General features: G+C 38.0%; 1 protein-coding gene across 13 annotated transcripts in view; it reads left to right on the top strand.

Annotated features, from left to right (window-relative positions):
• Window positions 1-23382, top strand: part of PPFIBP2 (PPFIA binding protein 2) — a 140317-nt gene that overhangs the window by 85650 nt on the left and 31285 nt on the right. For 10 of the 13 annotated variants that reach the window (XM_039340375.1, XM_039340377.1, XM_039340374.1 and 7 more), the window contains 5 exons: window positions 9293-9475; window positions 13024-13116; window positions 15075-15183; window positions 16284-16316; window positions 20552-20613. In XM_039340375.1, coding sequence (XP_039196309.1) covers window positions 9293-9475; window positions 13024-13116; window positions 15075-15183; window positions 16284-16316; window positions 20552-20613 — 480 coding nt within the window. The remainder of the gene's footprint in view (window positions 1-9292; window positions 9476-13023; window positions 13117-15074; window positions 15184-16283; window positions 16317-20551; window positions 20614-23382) is intronic. The other 3 variants (XM_039340376.1, XM_039340381.1, XM_039340382.1) reach the window with 3 other exon arrangements.

The raw sequence follows: 23382 nt of genomic DNA, 5'->3' as shown, positions 1-23382 counted from the left end.
ACACATGTTCTAAAAGCTGCATATTTTATACTCTTGATGTAGTTTAAAAATAAAAATTAATCTTTTCCTAACCCTTTAAGAAAAGCAGATCATTTTAAAAGCATTCTTTTACTCCTATTATTCCTGTCATGTTTTGTCCATTGTATTATCAATTACATAATTCACTGATAATATCAAAGGATCTGATCTAGATTAAATTCATACTTGTGTAATCAGTTCTACAGTTCAGTTAGAAAACTTTCCAATTTGATTTCTACCTTATTTAAATAGTATGCACCTTTTTTTATCAGCATTATACTCTGCAACATGCAAATGTATTGCTATCTAAAAGACCATTTCCAAAACAGTCAGAGAAATATAACAAGTTTGAACATAATTTTGTATGTCCGTTTGCTGAAGCAATACAGGCAGAATACATTACCTGCATAAATTTATCTCTTATATTGTTTTAAAAAGCCACTTGGAAAGAGTGCTAAGAGAAACAAATGATGCAGTTTCGTCCTTAATCTTAATTATTGATTATAGATCATATGGTCTACAATCTGCCCCTTAGTATGTATGTGTATTGTATATCTCCATCCCATCTTGTTTTGGTATGTATCAGATTTTTATGATAAAACATTGTGAGCTGCCCAGAATCAGCTGGAGTCAAGTGGTACCTCAACTGAATTAAATAAACAAATAAATATGATATGTATGGGCATTCCATCTTTTTCATATTTATTTACAGTAGCAACAGTTTTGAACTAGTAAAAAATCTTTTTTTTTTGCTTAAGAACTTTAAATATAACTCTGCAGTTAAGTTTCTGTTTACAATCATGTTCCTTCAAAAAAAATATTTATTTTCTGTAAGTCATTGTCTTTCTTTTTAAAAGTTGACCTAATGGAATACTACTGGCTTGGTGAAATTGACTTATAACTACTGAAGAGAAACATAAGAGTATTTTTCCCAAAACAACTAGTTATACCAGGGTATGTTATGAGAAACCGTAAAATCATACTGTTATGTCCTGGGCTGGCAGGTGCAGGCTGCAGAGATTGGCCCGGGCAGACCATATGGATGCCCGGGAGAAGAAAGGCTGCTCCCAGCCTTGCACGCACGCGCACGGCGGGAAAAGATCCTTTGAAATGATTGGCCAGCAAGGTATTGTGCAGGGGGGCTATAAAAAGGGGCCGCACCATTTTAAAATCAGTTCTGTTGGTGTTTGCAATAAAGGAAAATTGTTGGAACATGTTGCTTTGTCTCGATGCCTCTTCTTCTGAAACAGAACACATACATTGGAAGGATTAGAAAGATTATCTAGTCCAGTTTCTGGACAGTGCAGCTTTCCATCATACAGGATCCCAGAGATGACTATCAGTGAAAGTTATCTAGTGAGAATCCACCATTGCCTGGGGTGATCTTTAACATTGTTGAACAGCTTTTACAATTAAAAACTTACTCCTGATATCTTACCAAAATTACTTTTATATAATTAAAACCGCTTTCTTCTCCTGGAATAACTCTGAAAAAATCTGCCCCTCTTCTACATGATAGCCCTTCCGATACTCAGCCATGATGTCTCCCTGAAGTCTTCCGCCCTCCAAGCTGAACATACCCAATGCCTCCTCATAAGTATCCCCATCAAGGTGCCTTACCACCTGAACTTCCTTTTCTGGACATACTCTAATTTGCAAATCTATTTCCTAAAATACAGTCCCCAGAACTGTATGCAATGTTATACATGTGGTTTGACCAATGCAGAATAGAGAGGAGAAATTACTTCTTTTGAACTTGAGATTTTACTTCAGTTGATGCAGCCTAGGATTGCATTTGCTTTTTTTGGGGGGGGGGGCAATTGCATAACTTGATTGGCTTATGTTCAGTTTATAATTTTTTTAAAAGTTTTTTTATATTACCTTTATTATTTTTATAACTAACTCAAGGTGGTGAACATATTCAGTGCTAATTCCTTCTCCTATTTTCTCCACAAGTATTCTGTGAGATGAGTTGGGCTGAGAGAGCAGGACTAGAACTCAGAGTTTTCTGGTTTCTAGCCTGAGGCCTTTGCCACTAGACCAAACTAGCTCTTACACTTATGCCTTTATTTTCCAGCACTGGAGATAGATAATCCACTCAGTGGGTTGAAACTGTATTTCCTGCCCAATCAGATCAGTCAGCCAAAGTTGCCACACCCGTCCTGGACCACGACTTCCCAGTCTTGACTGATCTGGCCCAGAAGATAGACGTCTCAACTTTGGCTCCTAGGCAGGTATAGTCTCTCCCATTGGGGGATTATTTCTACTGTAGCTAGGATTTTTAGCTTAAGCTAGTTGGAATTAAACAGGTCATCAGCACCCAGGGTGTTCACCAAGATTCTGGCGGTTCTGGCAGCACACCTAAGGAACATTCTGGTCAGAGTCCAGTGTTATCTGGACGATATTCTAATCCAATCATCGTCCGCCCAACAATCTCAGGCGGACCTCAGGTTGGTGATAAAGCTGCTACAGAACCACGGCTTCTCGGTGAACTTTCCAAAGAGCCACCTAACCCCAACTACGAGAATACTCCATCTGGGAGCTGTCATAGACACAAAGGAGTGCAAGGTGTACCTATCACAGGAACGCCTCAGCAGCATAAGGAAAACTGTAAAACAGGTAAGCCGCGGTCAGTCAGTGACGCTGGTCGGCCTCTCCCAGCTGCTAGGGAAGATGATATCGACCATAGCAATAGTTCCTTGGGCAAGGCTGCACTCAAGAGAACTGCAGTGGTTCATGCTCCCATTTCAGAGACAGCAACTCAGTGCATCCCGGAGAAGGGTAGGCATACCTCTGGGAGTACGACACTCCCTCAGATGGTGGCTATCTCCGGCCCTCCTCAGAGGGTCCCCCTTCAGGGAACCAGACAGAATAATAGTCACGACAGATGCAAGCCTATTCGGCTGGGGAGCCCACTTGGGGACCAAGTGGACACAGGGCCGCTGATCAGCGGTGGACCTCCGACATAACATAAACTAGCTCGAGCTATGAGCTATTCACCTAGCGTTAAGACATTTCCGGAGCAGCATAAAAAGCAAGCACGTACTAGTCCTGATGGACAACGTGACAGCCAAGGCCCACATAAACCGTCAGGGGGGCACACACTCTCGCTCGCTCTCGGCCGAGGCCCTCCTACTGGGGGCTTGGGCGGAACAAAATCTGGCCTCCATAAAGGCCGACCACATATCGGGCGAGGCAAACATTCAGGCAGATCTGTTGAGCAGATCAACAATAGATCACTCGGAGTGGCAACTACACCCGAGGATCTTCAGGGAGATCTGTCACCGCTTTGGGCTTCCCCAAGTGGACCTATTTGCCTCTCCTTCCAATGCCCACCTGACTCGCTTCTTCTCCCGATTCCCATCCAGGGGAGCAGAGCAGTTGGATGAATTACGGAGCCCATGGCCAAGGGAACTCCTGTACGCATTCCCACCCTTACCTCTCCTTCCGGCAGTAGTACGCAAGATTCTGCGGGAAAGAGCCGAGGTAATCCTTGTGGCCCCTTATTGGCCAAGGAGACCTGAGGAGTCTCTCTCGCACGAATCCATGGCGGATTCCTCCGGAGAGGATCTCCCTCAAGCAGGGGGAGATCTCCCACCCAGAGCCACAATGGCTACAACTAGCCGTCTGGCACTTGAGCGGTCAATTTTAGCCAGGGGGTCTTGCTCACAGGGTGTAATTAGGGTCATTCAGGCGTCAAGGCGCCCATCCACGAACCGTATTTACGAGGCCACGTGGAGAAGCTTCCAATCATGGTGCTCTAAAAAGGAATTGTTACTTGAAAGGATCACAGTCCCCAAGATCCTAGAATTCCTACTAGATGGCTTAGAAAGGAAGCTTTTGCCAAACACACTGCGCAGGCAGATCGCCGCCCTCTCAACTATAATTTCAGCCAGCCCCGGTGAAGCCTTGGGTAAGCATCCCTTAATACGATCCTTTCTCAAGGGGGCTGCGAACATCAGACCACCAACCGTGCACAGGTACCCATCGTGGGAACTACCACGAGTACTACAAGCTCTTACCAGAGCGCCTTTCGAACCACTCAAAACATGTGACATTCGCTACCTGACCCATAAGGTAGCGTTCTTAGTAGCTATCACGTCAGCTCGACGGATATCCGAGTTAGCTTCTCTCTCAATGAGGAAGGACCTGTGTCACTTTCACAGGGACAAGGTAGTCTTAAGAATAGACCCTTCTTTCATTCCAAAGGTCAACTCCCTTTTTCACAGAGCGCAGGAAATAGTCCTACCAGACTTCTGTCCAAACCCAGCTCATCCCCTGGAACAACAATGGCACACCTTGGATGTACGCAGGGCACTAAGATATTACATTTCACGCACAGCGGAATTCCGACGCTCAGAAGCGCTTTTCATATCCTTCCACCCCGCCACTAGGGGTCGGAAGGTCTCGTCCTCTACCATTGGCAGGTGGATTAGGGCATGCATCTCTGGGGCATACCAGGTGGAGTCCTTGCAAGTCCCCAGGCATATCACGGCTCACTCCACAAGGAGCGCTGCCACCTCAGCAGCATGGGCCATGCAGGCTTCTATTGAAGAAGTATGCAGGGCAGCCACTTGGGCCTCGCCCTCTCCATTCATTCGCCATTACAAAATCGACAAGTACTTCTCTGCAGAGGCCTCCTTCGGTAGGAGAGTTCTCCAGCAGGTTCTAGACCAAAGTTACACACGGGACCAGTCTATTCCCCAACCCAAGGGACAATAGGCTTTGGTATGTCCCACTGAGTGGATTATCCATCTCCAGTGCTGGAGAAGGGGCGTTGACTTACCTGAATGCCTTTTCTCAGCACGGAGATGGATAATCCACACCCACCCTTATAGACAAGAATAATAGGGTATAGTTAGTTTGAGCCAAAAACGTCTTACTGTCAGTCAATGGCTTTGCTCGTGTCAAGACTGGGAAGTCGTGGTCCAGGACAGGTGTGGCAACTTTGGCTGACTGATCTGATTGGGCAGGAAATACAGTCTCAACCCACTGAGTGGATTATCCATCTCCGTGCTGAGAAAAGGCGTTCAGGTAAGTCAACACCCCTTTTATCTATCCAGATGCAGGACTTTACATTTGTCATTATTGAAAGTGATACTTGTTTCTACTTTCTGCTTTTAGCTTGTCAAAAGTCTTCTTGAATGTTGGTATTGGCCTCTAAAGTATTTCCCATCCATCCCATTTTTGTGTTCCCTTCAGATTTAATGTTCACATTTTCTAACATCTCATGCAAGTAATTTATTAATATGTTGAACTAGTACCTTCCTACTGGTTGGTGTAGACTCATTGGTATGTATGTACTTGTTGGATACAATTGTTGTATCAGTTCTGCACCCATCTATAGGTAGTCCTCAGTTAATGCTCATTCATTGTAACACTTGATGTTGTGAGTACACAGAATAAGTGGTACTTACAACTGATGCTCAAAGTTCCAGCCATTGCAGAACCCATAATTACACAAGTGTGATCCAGGCACTCGGCAGCCAGCTCATACTTACGATGGTTGCACCATCCCATAGTTACGTGACTGCCATTTGCTGGCTTCCCACAAGCAAAGTCAGTGAGGACACTGTCAAGAAGCTTGCTGTTTTTTTCCTGAGGAGATCCTATGGGGCCTCCTATCTTTAATTGTTTCAGCCTGTCCAGTGTGATCTGGCACAATGGATTAATTGTAGGTCCACTCCATTACACACTGTCATCTTTGTGGGCCTAGGAAACAGGCCTTCTGTGTAGCAGTGTTACCCTCTGGAATAAAGTCTCCTCTGAAATCCATATAACTCTCACCGTGATTTAATTCTGGAAAGCTTTAAGAGCTGGCTGTTTACCCAGAACTTTGGATAGCCTTCCTGGTATTTCTCCATTTGTGATATATATTTGTTTTATTGTTGGATTGCTATCTTATGATTATCTTCTAGTTATTTTTGGTGCCTGTTTTGGTTAATTTCTATAATTTGTTTCTCTTCGTATTCTTTTGAATTCTCTTTGTATTCTTTTATTGTTGTCAGCCATCTCAAAATGATTGGCGATGGACAGCATCCAAGTTGAATAAAATAAATATTTCTGCTGCAAACCTGAAATTGGGTTTATCTCCCTTGATTTATCTCTGTTATTTCAGTCAAAACACACAGATAATAGTACTCTGTGGAGAAATAACAGATTTGCTTAAATCAGAGAGGTCTCTTTCCCACTCTACTTGAATCTGTTTCCCATTTTAATTCTGAAAAGAAGTGACATAGATAGTAGAAACCAGATGAAACCAATGTAACAGATTTTTTTTTTCCAGACAGGGGAATAAACAGAAACAGATTGAAAGAAAAGTAGCAGAACCATGTGGCTCTATAGACTCTGTGAAATGGTTCCTATGACAACAAAATGTCATGAAAAACAAAGCTGTAATTTTTGTACTTCGTTCTCACACAAGAATTGGGTGGTAAAGCCTGTGGGTCACCCTGACTGAGAGACAGAAACAGGAAAGGTTTTAGCATCTGCTTTCAGCTAAGTGAAAGGAACCTGTCGGAATCCCCATCTCTTCTAGTTTGAAAATAAATGCCCTTTGCAGAATATATACAAGTAATCCTCAGCTTATAACCATTTGTTTAACAACTGTTCAAAGTTACGAAGTCATTGTGACTTAAATGACTGGTCCTTGCACTTATGAGCATCAAAGTATCCCCACGATCACATGATCATAATTTGGGTGCTTGATGTACAGCATGTATTTGCCACGGTTATAGTCTCCCAGGGTCATATGGTCACTATTTGTGCCCCTTCCACCCAGCTTCTGATGAGCAAAGTCAATGGGAAAGCTGGATTTGCTAATAACCACATAATTCACTTAACGGTTGCAGAGATTCGCTTAACAACCATGGTAATAAAGGTCATAAAATCAAGCATAATTCATTTAACCAGCTTGCTTAGCAATCAAAATTTTGGTCCCGGTTATGGGCTGTAAGTTGAAGACTACTTGCATTTCTCTTTCCAGGCAAACAATATGCAGCTGCAGTTTGATTTTTGGCTTAGTGAGAATGTATTCTCTCCAAAATTATGCCTTCAGAATTTCTTCTCAAAACTTAAGGACTTTTTGCAAAATATTTCCAATTGATACTACAAGAAAAAAGATCGAGACTTTTATCATTTTAATTCTTGAATATTTTGCCTGGAATTGATTTTCTTACATGAGTTGAAGATACAGTTTTATATGAATACAAAGTTCATCTATGTATACCTATTTATTCATTTGCATCCTGCCTTTATAGGTAGTCCTTGACTTACAACTATAATTGAGCCCAAACTTTCTATTGTTAAGTGAAATATTTGTTAAGTGAATTTTGCCCTATTTTAAGACCTTTCTTGCCACAGTTATTAAGTGAATCACTGTAGTTCTTAAGTTAATAACATGGTTGTTAAGTGAATCTGGTTTTCCCATTGACTTTGCTTGTCAGAAGGTCACAAAAGGTGCTTGCGTGACCCTGGGACACTGCAACCATGATAAATGTGAATCAGTTGACAAGCATCTGACTTTTGATCACATGACTGTGGTGATTCTGCAGCAGTCATAAGTGTGAAAAACAGTCATAAGTCACTTTTTTCAGTGCTGCTGTAACTTTGAACGGTCACTAAATTAACTGTTGTAAGTTGAGGACCCCTGTATTATTTTTAAAAATAAGTCAAGTCAATCGTAATTTATATATAATCACAAAGCCACTCAGAAGCTACAATTTACTTCAGCATAAAGTTAGATTTGACTTTTTACTGCTTTAATGTTTTATCATTTAAAATTAACTTTTACGTAAAAATAGGTGAGCTGACACCCATCAAAAATAAAAACAAAATACAATGTTGATAGAGAGTTTAATGGTACCTCTGTGGTATGTGTTTATGTGTATCATAATCTTAAAAAAGCATAAACTGAGATTATGGAATGCTAAACCCGATGCAACTGTACCCAAACTTTCTCATCTATCTTGGTTCAATGAACACTGCAAAGGCTATCTGTGCTTCTATTTTCATTTGGGAAATAGCTTTATATTTTGAGATATTATTTTCAGCTGTTCTTCTTTCAGAGGATGTTTTCAATGTCTGTGTTGTTGAATCGTTGTGATTTAAAAAAGAACTCCAGGTGTTTGTAAGATATACTTTCGATTCATTATTCCTGAATGAGATCTACTCAGCTTTAAAAAGAAAAATATTGGTAGATCATGATGGATATGATACTTGCATTTATAATTGATTTTTAAGAGCTATCAAGATTCTCTCAGAACAGTAGCAGTACCTGGTTCTTCTTAGTTGGCTCTGAATAAGCAGAGTCAAAGCTGGTTAAGCACTTGAATGGGAAATCCCAGGTTGTAGGCTAGACTGAGAAATTGAACACTATCCCAGGAGAAGCCAGTAATAACATACCTCTGTATTGTTGCTATGAAAACAACAAGGGGGATTCTGCTGTTTAGTAAGATTCCACAATAGCCAAATTCCCGGGAATATTTTATGAAAGCTTATGATCTATGAGGCCTTTGATACTTTTTAAAATATAGAATTAGGACCGTCCGTTCTTTGTATACCGTACTTTTTGGAAAGGCTTCAGAATATAGCATAAATATAGTATTTATTCGCAATTCATTAATGTAACCATTTTTTGTTTTCAGGATCACAAAGCTACAATGGAATGTTTTTTGTTGTAGTTGTGTGATTCTATAAAAAAACAAAAACAAAAAAAGGAATGCTGTAATGAGTTACAGATAGGTGTGGTGTCTTTCCAAGTTTTTGCAGGCATATTTTCCCAGCTGAATCTAAAGAGTTGCCTAGCGTTAATAGGTAGCACCATTACTTTTTACTGTCCCTTTTTTATGTTCTTTTAAGAAATGTAAGCTTTGCAGATGCAAGCTTTCCTTCTACAATATGGCAGAAAAAGTACTGGTTTGATATGATCATAGGCAGATGTTGAGGAAATCAGTTACAGATACACATTCTTAGTGAGCTAGAAACATTAATCAGACTAAAGGGCTTTTGAGTCTTCCCATGCATTATTTTTATCTCTTACGATGTTAACTTGTCATCTGAGCTTCTTAAGATTGAGAAGGAATAGTTTTGATAGTTGTTTTAAGCATTAATGGGATCTGTTCTGTGGAATTATCCCTACCCTTTTCACTATTTCACAAAAAAGGACACCTTAATGCCTATTGTTCTATCTCATCTCCCCCCCCCCCCAAGAGAGTATGTTTTTGGCTTCATTTCATGTTGTCTCTAGATGTCATTTTCTGTCTTTCTTATTTAGTCAGTAGTCAACCTGATCAGTGACCTGCAAGAACAGATGCGTAGACTGCAACTGGAGATTAATAATCAAATCCAGGGAAGAAAATCACACAGTAGGAAGCCAAGTGTCGAAGCAATTGGTTCTCAAAACAGCACTGAATGGGTGTCAGAGTTCCCTTCACAAGAGAATTGCTTTCAGTGTGAAGTATGAAGGTCAAATGTTAGCCTGAATCTGTACATTTTCATATATATATATTTTGAGGAATAAACTAAACATTACTAATCAAGAGTTTCTGTGACCACTTGGCATGAACTGATGCTGCCTTTACAGAATGCTGTGTTTCTTAACAAAGTAAGAGTCAAGTTTTGCTTGTCTTGTTTTGGAGTTGAGATAATAACAGGCTTAAAGGGATTTTGTTAAACTTTGTCAAAACTGAAGAGCTGTGCTTGAAATAACGGGCTATTCCAGATATGAAATTGTAATGGTGATCCATCTTTGGATGCATATTTGTAAAACACACTTTTACAATACATAAGTAGTCTCAAATTATGGATTATTCCTATGTGTGCTTAATGTCTAATTTGTTAATATATGAACATTTTAACTCACAGTATATTATTAAAGTAGAACCATGCTGCAAATTGTAAAGACCTTAACAGACTTGAACACTGGGCCCTATCCAAAAAACTGCAATTCAGTGGTGAGAAAAATAAAGACCTACACATAGGCAAGAAAAAACAAATGCAGAGGTACAGAATAGGCAGTATCTGTCTCAACAGCAATAACTGTGAGAGAGATCTACGAGTCCTAGTGAATAATCACTTAAATTATGAGCCAGTAGTGTGCTGCAGCTGGCAAAAATGCCAATGCAGTCCTAGATGCATCCACAGAGGGATAGCATCAAGATCACAGGAAGTGACAATACCATTCTATATTGTACCAGTGAGATCACATTTGGAATACCGCATCCAATTCTAATCTAAATAATAATTCTAAAAAAGATGTTGAGACCCAGAAAGAGTAGAGAGAAGAGCAATAAAGGGGGTCTGGAGGTTTAACCATATGATCAACGATCGAGAGAGCTAGATATGTTTAGTCTAAAGAAGAGAAGGATTAGGGGTGATGTGATAGCTGTCTTCCAGTATATGAGGGGCTACAACAGAGAAGAAGGGGTCGACCTATTCTCCAAAGCACCTGAGGGCAGCACAAGAAGTAATGGGTGGAAGATTGTTAAAGAGAGATCCAACCTAGAATTAAGGAGAAATTTCCTGACAGTTAATCAGTTGAACAGTCTGCCTGCAGAAATTGTGGTGCTCTATCATAGGAAGTTTTCAAGAAGAGGTTAGACAACCATTTGTCTAGAATGGTATAAGGTCTCCTGCTCAAAGAGGGAATTGGACTACAAGAACTCCTTCCAGCCTTGATATTCTATGTTCTTATGTCTAGTTAAATATCCCTTAGGTCTTTAGGTCCTTCTATGCATCTTTATTAATTTATAATGCTTTTATTTAAAGAAACCAGTCCTCTAAATTTATAGAAGTACGTAAGGAATATTGAACCTAATTTCTTAATTTGGTAAATCTGTTTTAATAATGTATAATTAACAAGGAAAGCAAAAAGTTATTTCAGATATAAACTGTTTTTAAGTCAATGTTATAGTAATTAATGTGTTATTAAACCCATTAAGTAATTTTAAAGGTTAATCTATAATGTATTAGCATAGTGCATCAAACTCTTATTATTTGATAGATATGAGAAAATTACTTGACTGTGGGCCTCCATTTAAGGCAGGGGTTCTCAATCTTGGCAACTTTAAGACTTGTGGACTTCAACTCCCAGAATTCCTCAGCCAGCAAAGCTGGCTGAGGAATTCTGGGAGTTGAAGTCCACAAGTCTTAAAGTTGCCAAGATTGAGAACCCCTGATTTAAGGCAATGGTCTTCAAAATGTATTTAAGTTATAGGCATCTGGTTTCATTCATTTTGTACATTTTATTCAAGAGAATCAAATGAATGGGACAAAGGGAAGCCTCTATAAAACTCAGACATTTTTTTTCTTTGTTTAAAGCTCTTTAAAGTTAATTGCTTATTCTGCAAAAACATCTCAGGGCCATATGGGTTTTGTAGAATAAACTTTCACTCTGATCAAAACCACTTTATATGTCAGACTGAAAGCTACTTTAGATAAGCTGGTAGAATTCAACAGGATAGGACTGACACTGGTATGCCTAACATAAACTGATTTTAAGATTTATTATTAGCTCAGGTTTGTTGAAGTTGCAGTGTGCTTTTCAAAACTTGGAGTATCACATTTTGGACATATTTGTTTTGCTCCTGCTGATTTCTTTAAAATAATGCCTCCAATTCTATCTGCATGGTTGCTTTATATTAAATATAACATAGTAAGGGGTTACCTCATATAGACTGAAAAAGAAAACAAAGCTGAAAGAAACTGACCCAAAATATTATATATATATTATTTTCCCCATTGGATTAGATTAAGTAGGGTCAACTTCCTGCAGGTCCCTTCTATCTGAGAATGATAGGATCTTAGAAATGCATTTTTTATTCTGCTCCAATGTGATCCATAGATCCAGTCTATCTGTTCCCTCTTGGGTTTCAGGAGGTACTTAAGACCTAGCTTTTCTATCTCACTCAAGAAGACTGCATGTTATATTGGGATACTCTGACAGAAGCTGTTTTTTCTGTAATTAAAGCTAAAAGTAGTACTTGAAGTGACTTTATACAGATAGTACTCGAATTATAACTAGTTGCTTAGTGATCGTTCAAAGTTACTGATGAAGACTTTTCCTTCAACAATTAAAAGTCTTCATCATTACAGTGGGCCTCCAATAGGTGTCTGTGACCCAGTTACAACATTCCAACAACTGGGCCCCTCCACCGTCATGTGACTGCATTTCAGTCCCTTGGCAACTGTCCCCCATTTATGACCATATGCAGTGTCCCATAATCATGGGACAAGATATTTTTGCCAAACCTGGCATTTTTTTTTTTTTTGAGTTTTGGCAAAAATGCCACATAGCGAACAATTATTTTGCTTAACAACTGCAAAAAATGATCATAAAACCCAATCCACTCATGTACTTTATGACTCTCATGACTTATGAATGCAATGGGAAAATTCTATTATTGTCATAGGTTGAGGACTACCTGTAGAATACCAAACTCCGATATTAATGAAAGGAGATTAAGAATGGAAATTTCTGGCTTATAAATAAAACAGTGCATTTGCTGCATAAAATGGAATACTAGATTCTTCTTCCTCTACAGCAGTGTTTCTTAAACGTTTTTCTCTCAGGGCCCTTTCACATTTTTAAAAATTATGGAGAATTCCAAAAGAGCTTTTGCTTGTATGGGCTATAATTATCAATATTTACCATATTAAATATTAAAGTTGATGCATTTGCTGCTGCTACCACTACTACTGATTGTCTGATGGGATTTAATATTATATTATTTTTCAAAATAGACTTGTGAATAATTTTGATTTTTTGAGAGGTTCTTGGGGGACACCCAGAGGTCTTAGAACCACCCTTTATAAAAAAAACTCATGCTTTAAGAAACACTGCCATACTGCAATATTTTCACTCAAGTCATTTTACCATAACATAAATTTAACCATGGAATGTATTTGTCATTGATAATAATATTTACATGTGATTAATATAATGATGATTTTACTCTAAATGCAGTGTCATTAAGAAGTATTCTTTTATCTCTCACTTCTCTGCAGAATTTATTACAGGAACTCAAACACCTGAAAATTAAGGTTGAAGAGCTTGAAAATGAAAGGACTCAATATGAATGGAAACTGAAAGCAACTAAAGTAAGCAGCACAATTTAGAGAAACCTTCCAGCTCTGCCCCAGGAAAGATCTGAACCAATTTGACTCTGCTGTGTGTCACCACTACCACTACCCTGCCCAGAACAAAAGAGAAACAATTCTTTACATGTTTGTTTATTCCAATTATGTGTGATCCCCAAGATCTGTCACATCCTGCTTATCTTCAAGCAATATTCTCTTTCTATTGACAGGCCTCTGCAGCCTACCTGAGACACCTCTAAGTCGCATGAGACTTCATTCTTGAAGCGGCTTTGGAGAATGTTCTTCTGCAGTCTTCAAAAAATGTACAAATGCGAAAGCGTGCTCTGTTCCCTTGTGATTTTCGGAAGGTCTGGAGGCCACGTGAAAACACACCCCATTCTCAGGCATCTTCCAGAAATTGTGAGAGAATGGAGTGTGCTTTCAAGGAGTTAGAATAAAATAGAGCTGGAAGGGACCTTGGAGGCCTTCTAGTCCAGCCCACTGCTCAAGCAGGAGAACCTATACCATCTCAGACAAGTGACTGTCTAGCCTCTTTTTAAAAATCTTCAGTGATGGAGCGCCCATGATTTCTGGGGGCAAGCTATTCTACTGGTTAATTGTCCTCACTGTCAGGAAGTTTCTCCGTAATTCCAGGTTGCTTCTCTCTTTGATCAGTTTCCAACTATTATTTCTTGTCCTGCCCTCTGGTCCTTTGGTGAATAACATGACCCACCTCTTCTTTGTGGCAGCCCTCAAATACTGAAATACTGCTATCATGTCTCCCCTATTTCTTCTTTTCTTTAGACTAGCCAGACCCAAGTCCTGCAGCCATTCTTTGTATGTTTTAGTCTCCAGGCCTTTGATCATCTTAGTTGCTCTTCTCTGAATTTTTTCCAAACTCTCAACATCTTTTTTGTGATATGGTGACCAAAATGGGCTGCAGTATTCAAAGTGTGGTCTTATTAGGGTTTTATAAAGTGGTACTAATACCTCACGTGATCTTGATTCTATGTCTCTGTTTATACAACCCAGGATTCTATTAGCTTTTTTGGTGGCTGCTGCACACTGCTGGCTCATGGAGTCCACTAGGACTCCAAGGTCCCTCTCACAGCTACTGTTTTTAAGCCAGGTCTTATCCACTGGCATGTCACCCAAAATATCATGTTATGTCGCTTTTGACATGTATATCATAGGTTCACCAACACTGTTCTATGATGTATATTTTAATTTCCAGAAGATTATAGTGTGCATTTTGATTCTTTTTGTTTCTGAGGAACATAGGGAAATATCAGAAGAAAGCCAAAAGCATTTTGTATAGACTGGCTCCTGAGGAACGATCTCACAGAATATTTCAATTACTTCACACTGCTACAATGGATATTTAGTTTGCTCTTTAAAATTGCTACTTGCTAGAAGTTAAATCCAAAGAAATGTCATAGAAATAGAGAACATGTCAAAATAGGTCCATGTACATGTACAATAATTTGTATGCGACCTACTCCCCAGACTCTAGACCAAGATTCTGCATAGTGATCAGTGGGACTACAGTATCCATTATTATTGCTGCTTTATTATTATTTGGAGTACTATTAGTAGTATTTATTAAATTATGTTCATATAATTTGAGGGTCAGTGAACAATCTGAAACTTAATTAGGGTTCAATGACCATATCTTAATAGACAGTTGTTCTGAAACTTGAACACCAAAGCTATTCCTCTCTCGAAACTCCTATTGCCAAATACTTCCTATTTTTTTAATTAAAGCAATAGCTCATGCTGTGTAAAACCAGGATATGTGTAGGATCATATATGGATCCATTATCTGGTCTTCTAATTCCCTAAAAAATAAAAGCAAATGGGGGGCTTATTTTAGTTTACTGATATTGTTAAAAGAAATAAATCACAGTGATTCTTTGTGTATTACTTTATTGGCAAAGTGTTAAGATAGAAATAAAATGATTATGAATCTGTTCCTTTAGGCTGAAATAGCACAGCTTCAAGAACAGTTAGCTCTAAAAGACTCAGAAATTGAACGATTACAGAGTCAAATCTCGAGGACATCAGCAAATAATGAAATTGCAGAGAGAGGTAATGGTTTTTGCTTTATTTCTGTTATTTCCAGATGTTTAAAAAAATCATACATGGATTGTTATTATTTAAAATGAAGTGTCTAATAGATAGCCATAGTGCCAGAGAGAATAAAAACTGATTTTCTCAGTTATCCGTACAGCATTTCTGCATTTATTAAGTTACAACAGTTGCATTCCCATATCCTGCTTCATTATCTAAGTATTGTGTCATAGTTTTAATTGGCTTGTAGCAATTCAGGTGAAATTCTCACTATAATCTTGTTTTATACCAGGCAAGAGTATACTCCTGCTAAGAGTTTGCTGGAGATAGACTTGCTCTCCATATTCTGGGGAAGAGGATTATTTTTTATTAACTACACTCTTACTCTAGAATAGATTATATAAAATAATGGACAATATTAAATGTTGTCCCTACTCTCTCTTGTTTACCAATATGTTTTATACATCAGTCACACAAGCAAAATATATGTTTACTGGTTGTATTTCAGTAAAAATGGTAGAAAGCTCATTTGGATTCCTGTACTGAGTCAGGGGTTGCAGCTAATGATGTACATGGCTGTTTCCAACTTGATGGTTTCATAATGTTATATAGTAATTATTCAGCCTTTTACCCTTCCAGATCAAATATGGATAATTGAATCTTGTTCTCCTATTTATGGGCAGTAAAATTGAATTAATGGTAGTTTACCATACACAAATGACAATTTTAAGATTTTTTTCAAAGATGTCTTGAGACACACTAGGAATTGCATTGCTTATTAAATGGATAGGAGTTCTATTTATTCATAATGTTGTTGCATGCTTTGCATTAAACATGTTTACTAGATGTGACTGTTGGCTAAAAATTGCTGGAAAAGTTAGCAAATACACTTGTTGTTGAAGACCACTGAATTGTCTGTGGATTCCAAAAGAGGGCCTGTGCATTTTAAGTGACTTAGCTCCTTACAAACATTCTTATGTCCCTTTGAAAACCGAGAAGAGATTAGAAATGTCAAGTATATCTTTTATTTTTGGGTGCATATTTCAGTGGAAATGCATATAGTTATCTCCTCTGTTTTTCCTGCATTCTTGATTGACTTTCTCCATTTCCTGTTGTAGAGGAAGTATATAAGAGAAGGCTAAAAGAAAAACGTAAGCCATGAGATTTCCCTTTCTTGCCTTTCAAACACAAATTGCAGCTAAAATGCATTTCTGCAGCAGTGAACATTAATTTATATTTTGCTGCTAAATCATAATTTTAATATATGTGAATAACTCATTATTGAAAGCAACCAGACAGCTATTTGAATGATCTAAACCAGGGGTAGGCAACCTTGGCTCTTTTATGATTCGTGGACTTCAACTCCCAGACTTCCTGAGCCAGCCATGCTGGCTTAGGAATTCTGGGAGTTGAAGTCCACGAGTCATAAAAGAGCCAAAGTTGCCTTCCCTTGATCTAAACACAGGTAGTTTTCGAGTTCGATGAAATTGGGACCGGAATTTATCTCACTAAGTGATGTGGTTGTAAATTACAATGTCACATGTCCACATCGTTTAGCAACAGCAATCCTGGTACTTCCCATTGCTATCACTAACCAAACCCCACCAGTCATTAAGTGAGGACCCACCCTGATCCACTTCCCGGTTTGGTCCTCCCAGCCCCAAGCTTCAATAAGGAGTGACTGCCTCCTCTCTGCCTTCCTTTCAATTCTCCTCACTCACCCAGCTCCCCTCATCTTTGTCTTTTAGTCACTCTGCACACTGACACTTCATGGCAATGGTGCTATGGCTGAATAGAGGCCCAGGGCCTTCAGTCTCAGCCAGCCGTCATTATCCACAGGTCGCTAGTTCAACTCTAATGCCACTGCTGAGGAGTGCTACCTCAAACTCCATGCCGTGTCGTCTTCATCCCTCTGCTAATGAGACATGCCCACCTTAGCCTGGTGCAAGGCAGCTGCTGGTCATGCCAGGCCTTCTTCCTGAGGCTATTTGTACTGTTCTCCAAATAGCCTGCAACATACTCGCAATCCTTTTGTAGCTTTGTGAGAATAATGTGTGCTATTTGGACAGCAGCGCAAGTGGCCAGCTGAAACTACTGAAGGCCCCAGGCCTCTGCGTTAGCTCCAACACTGCCACCACCACCGAGGAGTCCCTGCAGGGTGGACAAAAGGGCAGAGACATTGGGGAGATAGATGAGTGGGAGAATTTGATATGCATCTCTGGTCGTAACCGGAGATGGACTGCCAAGTCCTGGATGACTTTGGGCCAGTTATTCTCTCTCAGCTCAGCTCTACATAGTTGTTGTTGTGGGGAAAATAGGAGGAGAAAAGAGGACTATGTAAGTTTGCTACCTTGAGTTACTTATAAAATAATAAAGGTGGGATAAAAACCATAAATGTCGATGACATAACTGTGGGATGCTGTAAAGGCCATAACTTCAGGGACTTATAACAGTTGTTGAAAAAATGATTGTTAAATGAGGACTACTTATACTGTAAGGTTTATGTTGCAGATAACATTTTTGTTGTTTGTATCTGACAAATATAAATCTCTGTTTGAAATTAGATAATAATGTAACACTTTTAAATAGGCTCTGTCAAAGTCAATAAATTCTAATACAAGCTCTTTATGGCTACATTTTGAGTAACTAGAATGCTATAGCTTAATTACATGTTGTTGATTTTGGTGGGTTTATTCTTAATAAAATCTAGATCTAACCCATAAATGCAAAAGATCTTTTTTAAGTGCTTTTCTACAGAGGGTCGCAATACTCAAACAATTTTGACAGATGTTTAAGCAGCAGTTTAATGGATGGTAAACAGCCAAGTTGTAGGATAGACTGGATAGTTGAAAAAAAAATAATCTTGAAATGCAAACCACTACTAGTTGCAGAGAAATGACAGAATTGTATCAACCTCTGTTTAAGAACTTATTTCCTTTTTACTTTCAGTACTCATCCAGCATTTATAGTTTTGTAAAAAAAAAAAAAAAGTACAAATTGACCTTTTAAAATATTTGTCTAATAAAGTACTTTTAGGAGAAGAGTTCTTAAATAGTAAAAGACCTGGCTGTGACTCTTTTAGAAAGTTAATGTTTGTTTGTTTGTTTGTTTGTTTATAACCCATTTTTATTAATTTTACAAATAACTCAAGGCAGCGAACATATCTAACTTACCTCCCTCCTGCTCTTTTCGCCAGAACAACAAACCTATGAGGTGATTTGGACTGAGAGAGAGTGACTGGCCCAAGGTCCCCCAGTTGGCTTTCATGGCTAAGGTGCCACTAGAACTCACAGTCTCCCAGTTTGTAGCCTGGTGCCTTAACCACTAGACTAAATTGGCTCTCAAAAATCTCTAAATACAAAATGAACATTTTTTTTCTGTCTGGTTACTGCACATTGCATGCAATTTTGTATGCCCTTGTCTTTTTTTCACCATCTATGCCAACTTTAATTTTTTAAGATACAATAAAATAAAACATATAATTATTCATTCTGCTACTCCCTCAATATACTTTACAAAACTTTATAAATCATTAGAATTAATAATTCAAATTTTCTGCATGAAATTATCTCTAAACAATATTTCCTCCATACCATACTACTATCCATAACTAGTGTTCATTCTTTCTTTGAACTTTCCTTGTGTGTCACATTGCCATCTTTGCAGATTATTTCTTTGAAGCTTAAATAAATTGAATCATTTTGCATTGCTGTACAAAAAACTCTCAAACTTGGGAAATGTATGTCCATTTAAAATTCCTCAGAATTGTTTGGGCAGATACTATAATCAAATCTATTTTTACATCATCAGCTATATCTTTTTCCTAAAATGCTAACATTTTTATGTCTACAATGGAGAATCTTCCATCCAGTTAGCGGCATTTACAATATTTGAGCCATTTATCTATGTTTCATCTTTGAAGGGTGACTGAAGTGTTCTATTACAGTAAATCACCTTAGATTAAATCCAACATAAAATTAAGTTTTTACATATAGGCTAAAACAAGGCAACCAAACTGGCTGCAAGAAATGCAGGCAGACCCTAGTTATTAGCAAAGAAATAGAGTTTTACATTTTTCTTAGCTGCCATCTAGTGATTACATGCATGCTTGCAATCCATTCTGGAAGAAGATTATGAAGTTAGCCCACATTAAAAGAAACAGACAGACAAAAATCTTATATTTTAATAAGACTAGTGAAAAGTTGTTATAGTATGTGGTAAATACCTTTTGCATAACAAGACTTTTCCTAAAATTCTCTTAAGCAGATTTAAGAGAAAAAGATAGAGTGGAACAGTTGCTACCATTTTTCTCTTGAATGACATTACTAGATTTTTTTTCCCCAAGGAATTTTATATCATTCAGTAAAGCAGAAAGAGGCAGTTGTTCTTAGAAATAGGAAAGAAAAACAAAATCCAAACTTTATAAACATCTTTGTCTTTTCAAGTGATGTTTTAAGCAGTTGGGTTTTTTTAAAAAAAAAAACTGTTAATCACTCTCAATTACTTTGGTTTGAAACTGTCCATTTTCTCATATTTAAAATATTGACACATTGTATTACTTTTTAATAAGCAACTAGTTTCTATAGTCCATAGAAATCTGCCTATATACAGACACAGATACAGTTATGTGTGTACTTAAGCATACAAGACTTTGAACCTTTTACTACCTGCACAACTCTAGGCTAATTGTTTTCTGTTGTGTTTTCATTTTGTGCTGTATTTTTATTAACTTGAACGTTGTATAAAAATCAGTGACAGAAAATATTTCCATATTCTCCTCCCTTGTGTAGCTGTCTAAACTTCTCTCTTCCACCAAAAGAAGGTTATTATAAGGTGGAATTGTGAAAAAAAAAGCTGATCCCTAATTGTGCGAGAAGGGTGAGGAAGAGGAACAACAATTGAAACCTTCTAGGAGACATGTAAAGGGGGCGGTAGGCTGGTGGTTAAGACGCTGTGCTGGCAGTTCATACCTGGGGAGCTCCCAGTCTTGCCCCAGCTCCTGCCCACTTAATTCGAAAACATGCAAAAGCAAGTAGATAAATAGGTACCACTTTTTGGTTGGCAGGTAACAATGTGCCTTGGTAGATAGTCATGTTGGCCACAGGTACCTATCTTTGCTTCACTGGCTCCCTCAGCTGGAAACAAACATGAGCAGGACCCCCTAGAGTCAGACACAATCGGACAGAGAAAACCTTTACCTTTTTTTTTTTTTAAGGAGACATGCACATCTAATAAAACCTGGGAACTAATCCTCAGCAACTATTTGTCATCTACGTGTCATTTAAATAGGAAGAAGGGCAATGAACTTATTATGGTTCACTAAATCACTCATTTTGTATACCATTTGGGGTAATTAACACTGTTCAAATATTGTTTCCGTTTTTAGAGCAAGAAGTCCAGTGTTTAAAAGTAGGAATGGAATCACTATTGGCTGCAAATCAGGAAAAGGTAAGAAAGCAGTTATGAGTTAGTCCTGGGGGTTTGGTTTGGTTTGGTTTGGTTTGTTGGAAGGCAATGCTAATAGACAATCAGTTTAGCTTCCAGCTGCATCTGCCTTATGCCTTTAATTACAGAGCTAAACTCAACTCTGTTCTAATTTTCCTATCTGATCTGAAGAACAAGCCCAGCCTTTCCCTCTTAAAGAGATTTTTTTAAAAACAATGTTATTAATTGTTTTGAATAGCATAATAAAAGATAATACAAACCAGAAGACTAAAAAAAGAGAAACTAATGTAAGGAAAAGGAAGACAAATGTATGAAAAGAACTCCCTCCCCAAAAAGTGATTTCCCACTCTCATCATGACAAGTGTAAACAATTTCGTAATCTCTTCACTTCCTCTTAGCTAACAAATATAAGACTCTTCATCCCCTAACCTATCTCTTAGCCATAGGGAAGTCATATAGTGGCATTGTTCTTCAATCCAGTTACCAGCAAAAGATCCAAACAAAAATCTAAAATTGTAACGTTAGCTAATGTATATATGGAGCTAAACATTTTGCAACTCAGTTATAATGTCAAGCTTGCAGCTGATGATCCCATGAAGTAAGCATATCTGAGACATTCCAATTCTCTAATGCAAAACTTTATTGGGCAAAGCATACCGGCACTAATGAATGGAAAACCAGCTCTGGCAATATGGCGCCAGAAAGATAATTAAAAGAGTAAAACTTTCCCTCTCCTCTCTGACAGTTCAGGTCACATTGTCCAATTAGTCTTCAGGCAGTTGTTATGAGAAGAAATTTTCTGCTCGCCATAACATGTCTCGAGCGACCATGTTTCCCATACGGATAGAAACCACTATGTATTCCATATGCTCCCCTCCCCCCTCATAACTGTTGGCAAGCTAGAAGTGCATGACTATCCCAGTGCAAGCAGTCTTCGTAGCTTGATATATAACTTTTAATCATTTATAACATTTAAAAGCCATACAATGATTCCAGTATCCTAATGTAATCTAAATAAAAGAAAGCCCACATTTGATAGAGACCATTCCTCCCCTACAAAAAACAAGCTCCAATAAACCACATTCCAAAAAGCACCTTATCCCTACAGTATATATTCCATATCTCTAAGCTATAAGCGCATTCACATTTCATATATATAAAATAATCCTAGTATCCTAATATAAACAAAAGACTAACATTTAGCATAACAAAGAGAAATATTTTCTCCTTTAAAAAGACCAAGTTCTCACTTTAAATTTTCAAAAAGCAGTTAAATACACAGCCAGTTTAACTTCTATAAATTTAGGGTTACATAAAGTAGGTATAAGGGAAAGAACTTTTACATCGTATTAAATGTGAACAAATCAAGTACCATATTTTTCCAATTAAAATATCAGTAAATTCAGAAAGAGCCACCCAAAATAACAGCCCATTTTATTCTTAGTCGAATAAACCAACTTTTTTCTTCCATACAGGCAGTCTTTTTCTGTAATCCATTCAAATGGTTGTTGATCCTGGTTACAAATTACTTTAGCATTTTAAACAGCCTCTTTTGTAAATCCAGCAAAAGGAAATTATTGCAATTGCTCTTTGGGATTATCATTTTTATTTTCTTTGTAATTTGTAGAGCCTAATCGAGTCTTCTCTTTCTATCTGGTGACAAATACTTATTCAGAATCTTGTTATAGTTTTCTCAAATAAATTTTGCTGCATAACTTGTTCCATAACATCTTCATCTGGGAACCAAGTGTTCTCAAGAAGACCCAACAAAGCTGACATGAATGAATCAAATTCACGATGCAAATCTCCCTGCAGTTCCTAAAGGTGTATGCAAACTCCATTATAAATTGCTTGTCTTTTATGTCTCCAGTCTCAAACCCAAAATTTCTTTCCCACAGGCATACATTTATTTATTAAAAAAATAATCTGTCTTAATGTTCAAAGTCCAAAACTCCAGAATTTTCTGAGCACTTAAAATTTTCTGTAGCCAAAACTTTGTCTTGCTCTCAGCTGTTTAAGTTCTTAAAGATTATAAAAGTAAATCTTTATATTCTTATATTGAAGGCTGAAAGCTCTCACCCAGTACTTCCAGCCTTTCCACTCTGCAGGTGTCTTAATTGGTTTAAAGTAAGTAAAAGACAATTTCTGAAAATAGGTAGCAAGGGAGGTGCACAAACTGTGTGTCGTTTGAAAGACTTTGTTTGCAGCTGGAAAAAATATGGTGAATTCCCATCTCCCAATTTCACCGTCACACACACACACACACCCCGCCATCACCAGAGATAACTGTCTTGCAGTCTCTTTGTGAGGAAGAAGAGCAACCATAGGGAGAAACAGCTTGAGCAATTTCTCGTCTCTTTGATCCAGAAGATCATATGAGACAATCTGTACCAGCTCCTTTGTAAATTGCTGCAAATGTTAGATCCACTTGTCCATTGAATTGTATTCATTCTGCCATATTCCTCCAGAAATCTCTTTAAGAGAGAGATTTTAAAAGAAAAAAAAACCCTCCTTGCTAAGGAATATCCTGTCCTTGCCATTCTGCATTTCTCCACCCTGCTTAAACTGAAAGATGTTGAGTATCAAAAGTTTAAATCAAGATGCAGTAGGTGATCATGTAGCTATGAATATTGCTATTTAGTGTTAACAAAATTTTCTCCCAAATCCAACTAGCCTTATTTGTTTGAGTTCCATGTATAGACAGTCACTTTCTTACTCCTCTTTGAGCAATATGCACAAACTCCTTCAATAGCTACACACATTCACTCATCT

Source organism: Crotalus tigris, unplaced genomic scaffold, assembly GCF_016545835.1.
Source record: "Crotalus tigris isolate CLP2741 ecotype Arizona unplaced genomic scaffold, ASM1654583v1 scf7180000017744.3724543626:3957646, whole genome shotgun sequence".
Classification (NCBI taxonomy): Eukaryota; Metazoa; Chordata; class Lepidosauria; order Squamata; family Viperidae; genus Crotalus; species Crotalus tigris.
The sequence above is the reverse complement of the archived record's forward strand: the minus strand, read 5'-3'. Positions and strand labels throughout refer to the sequence as shown.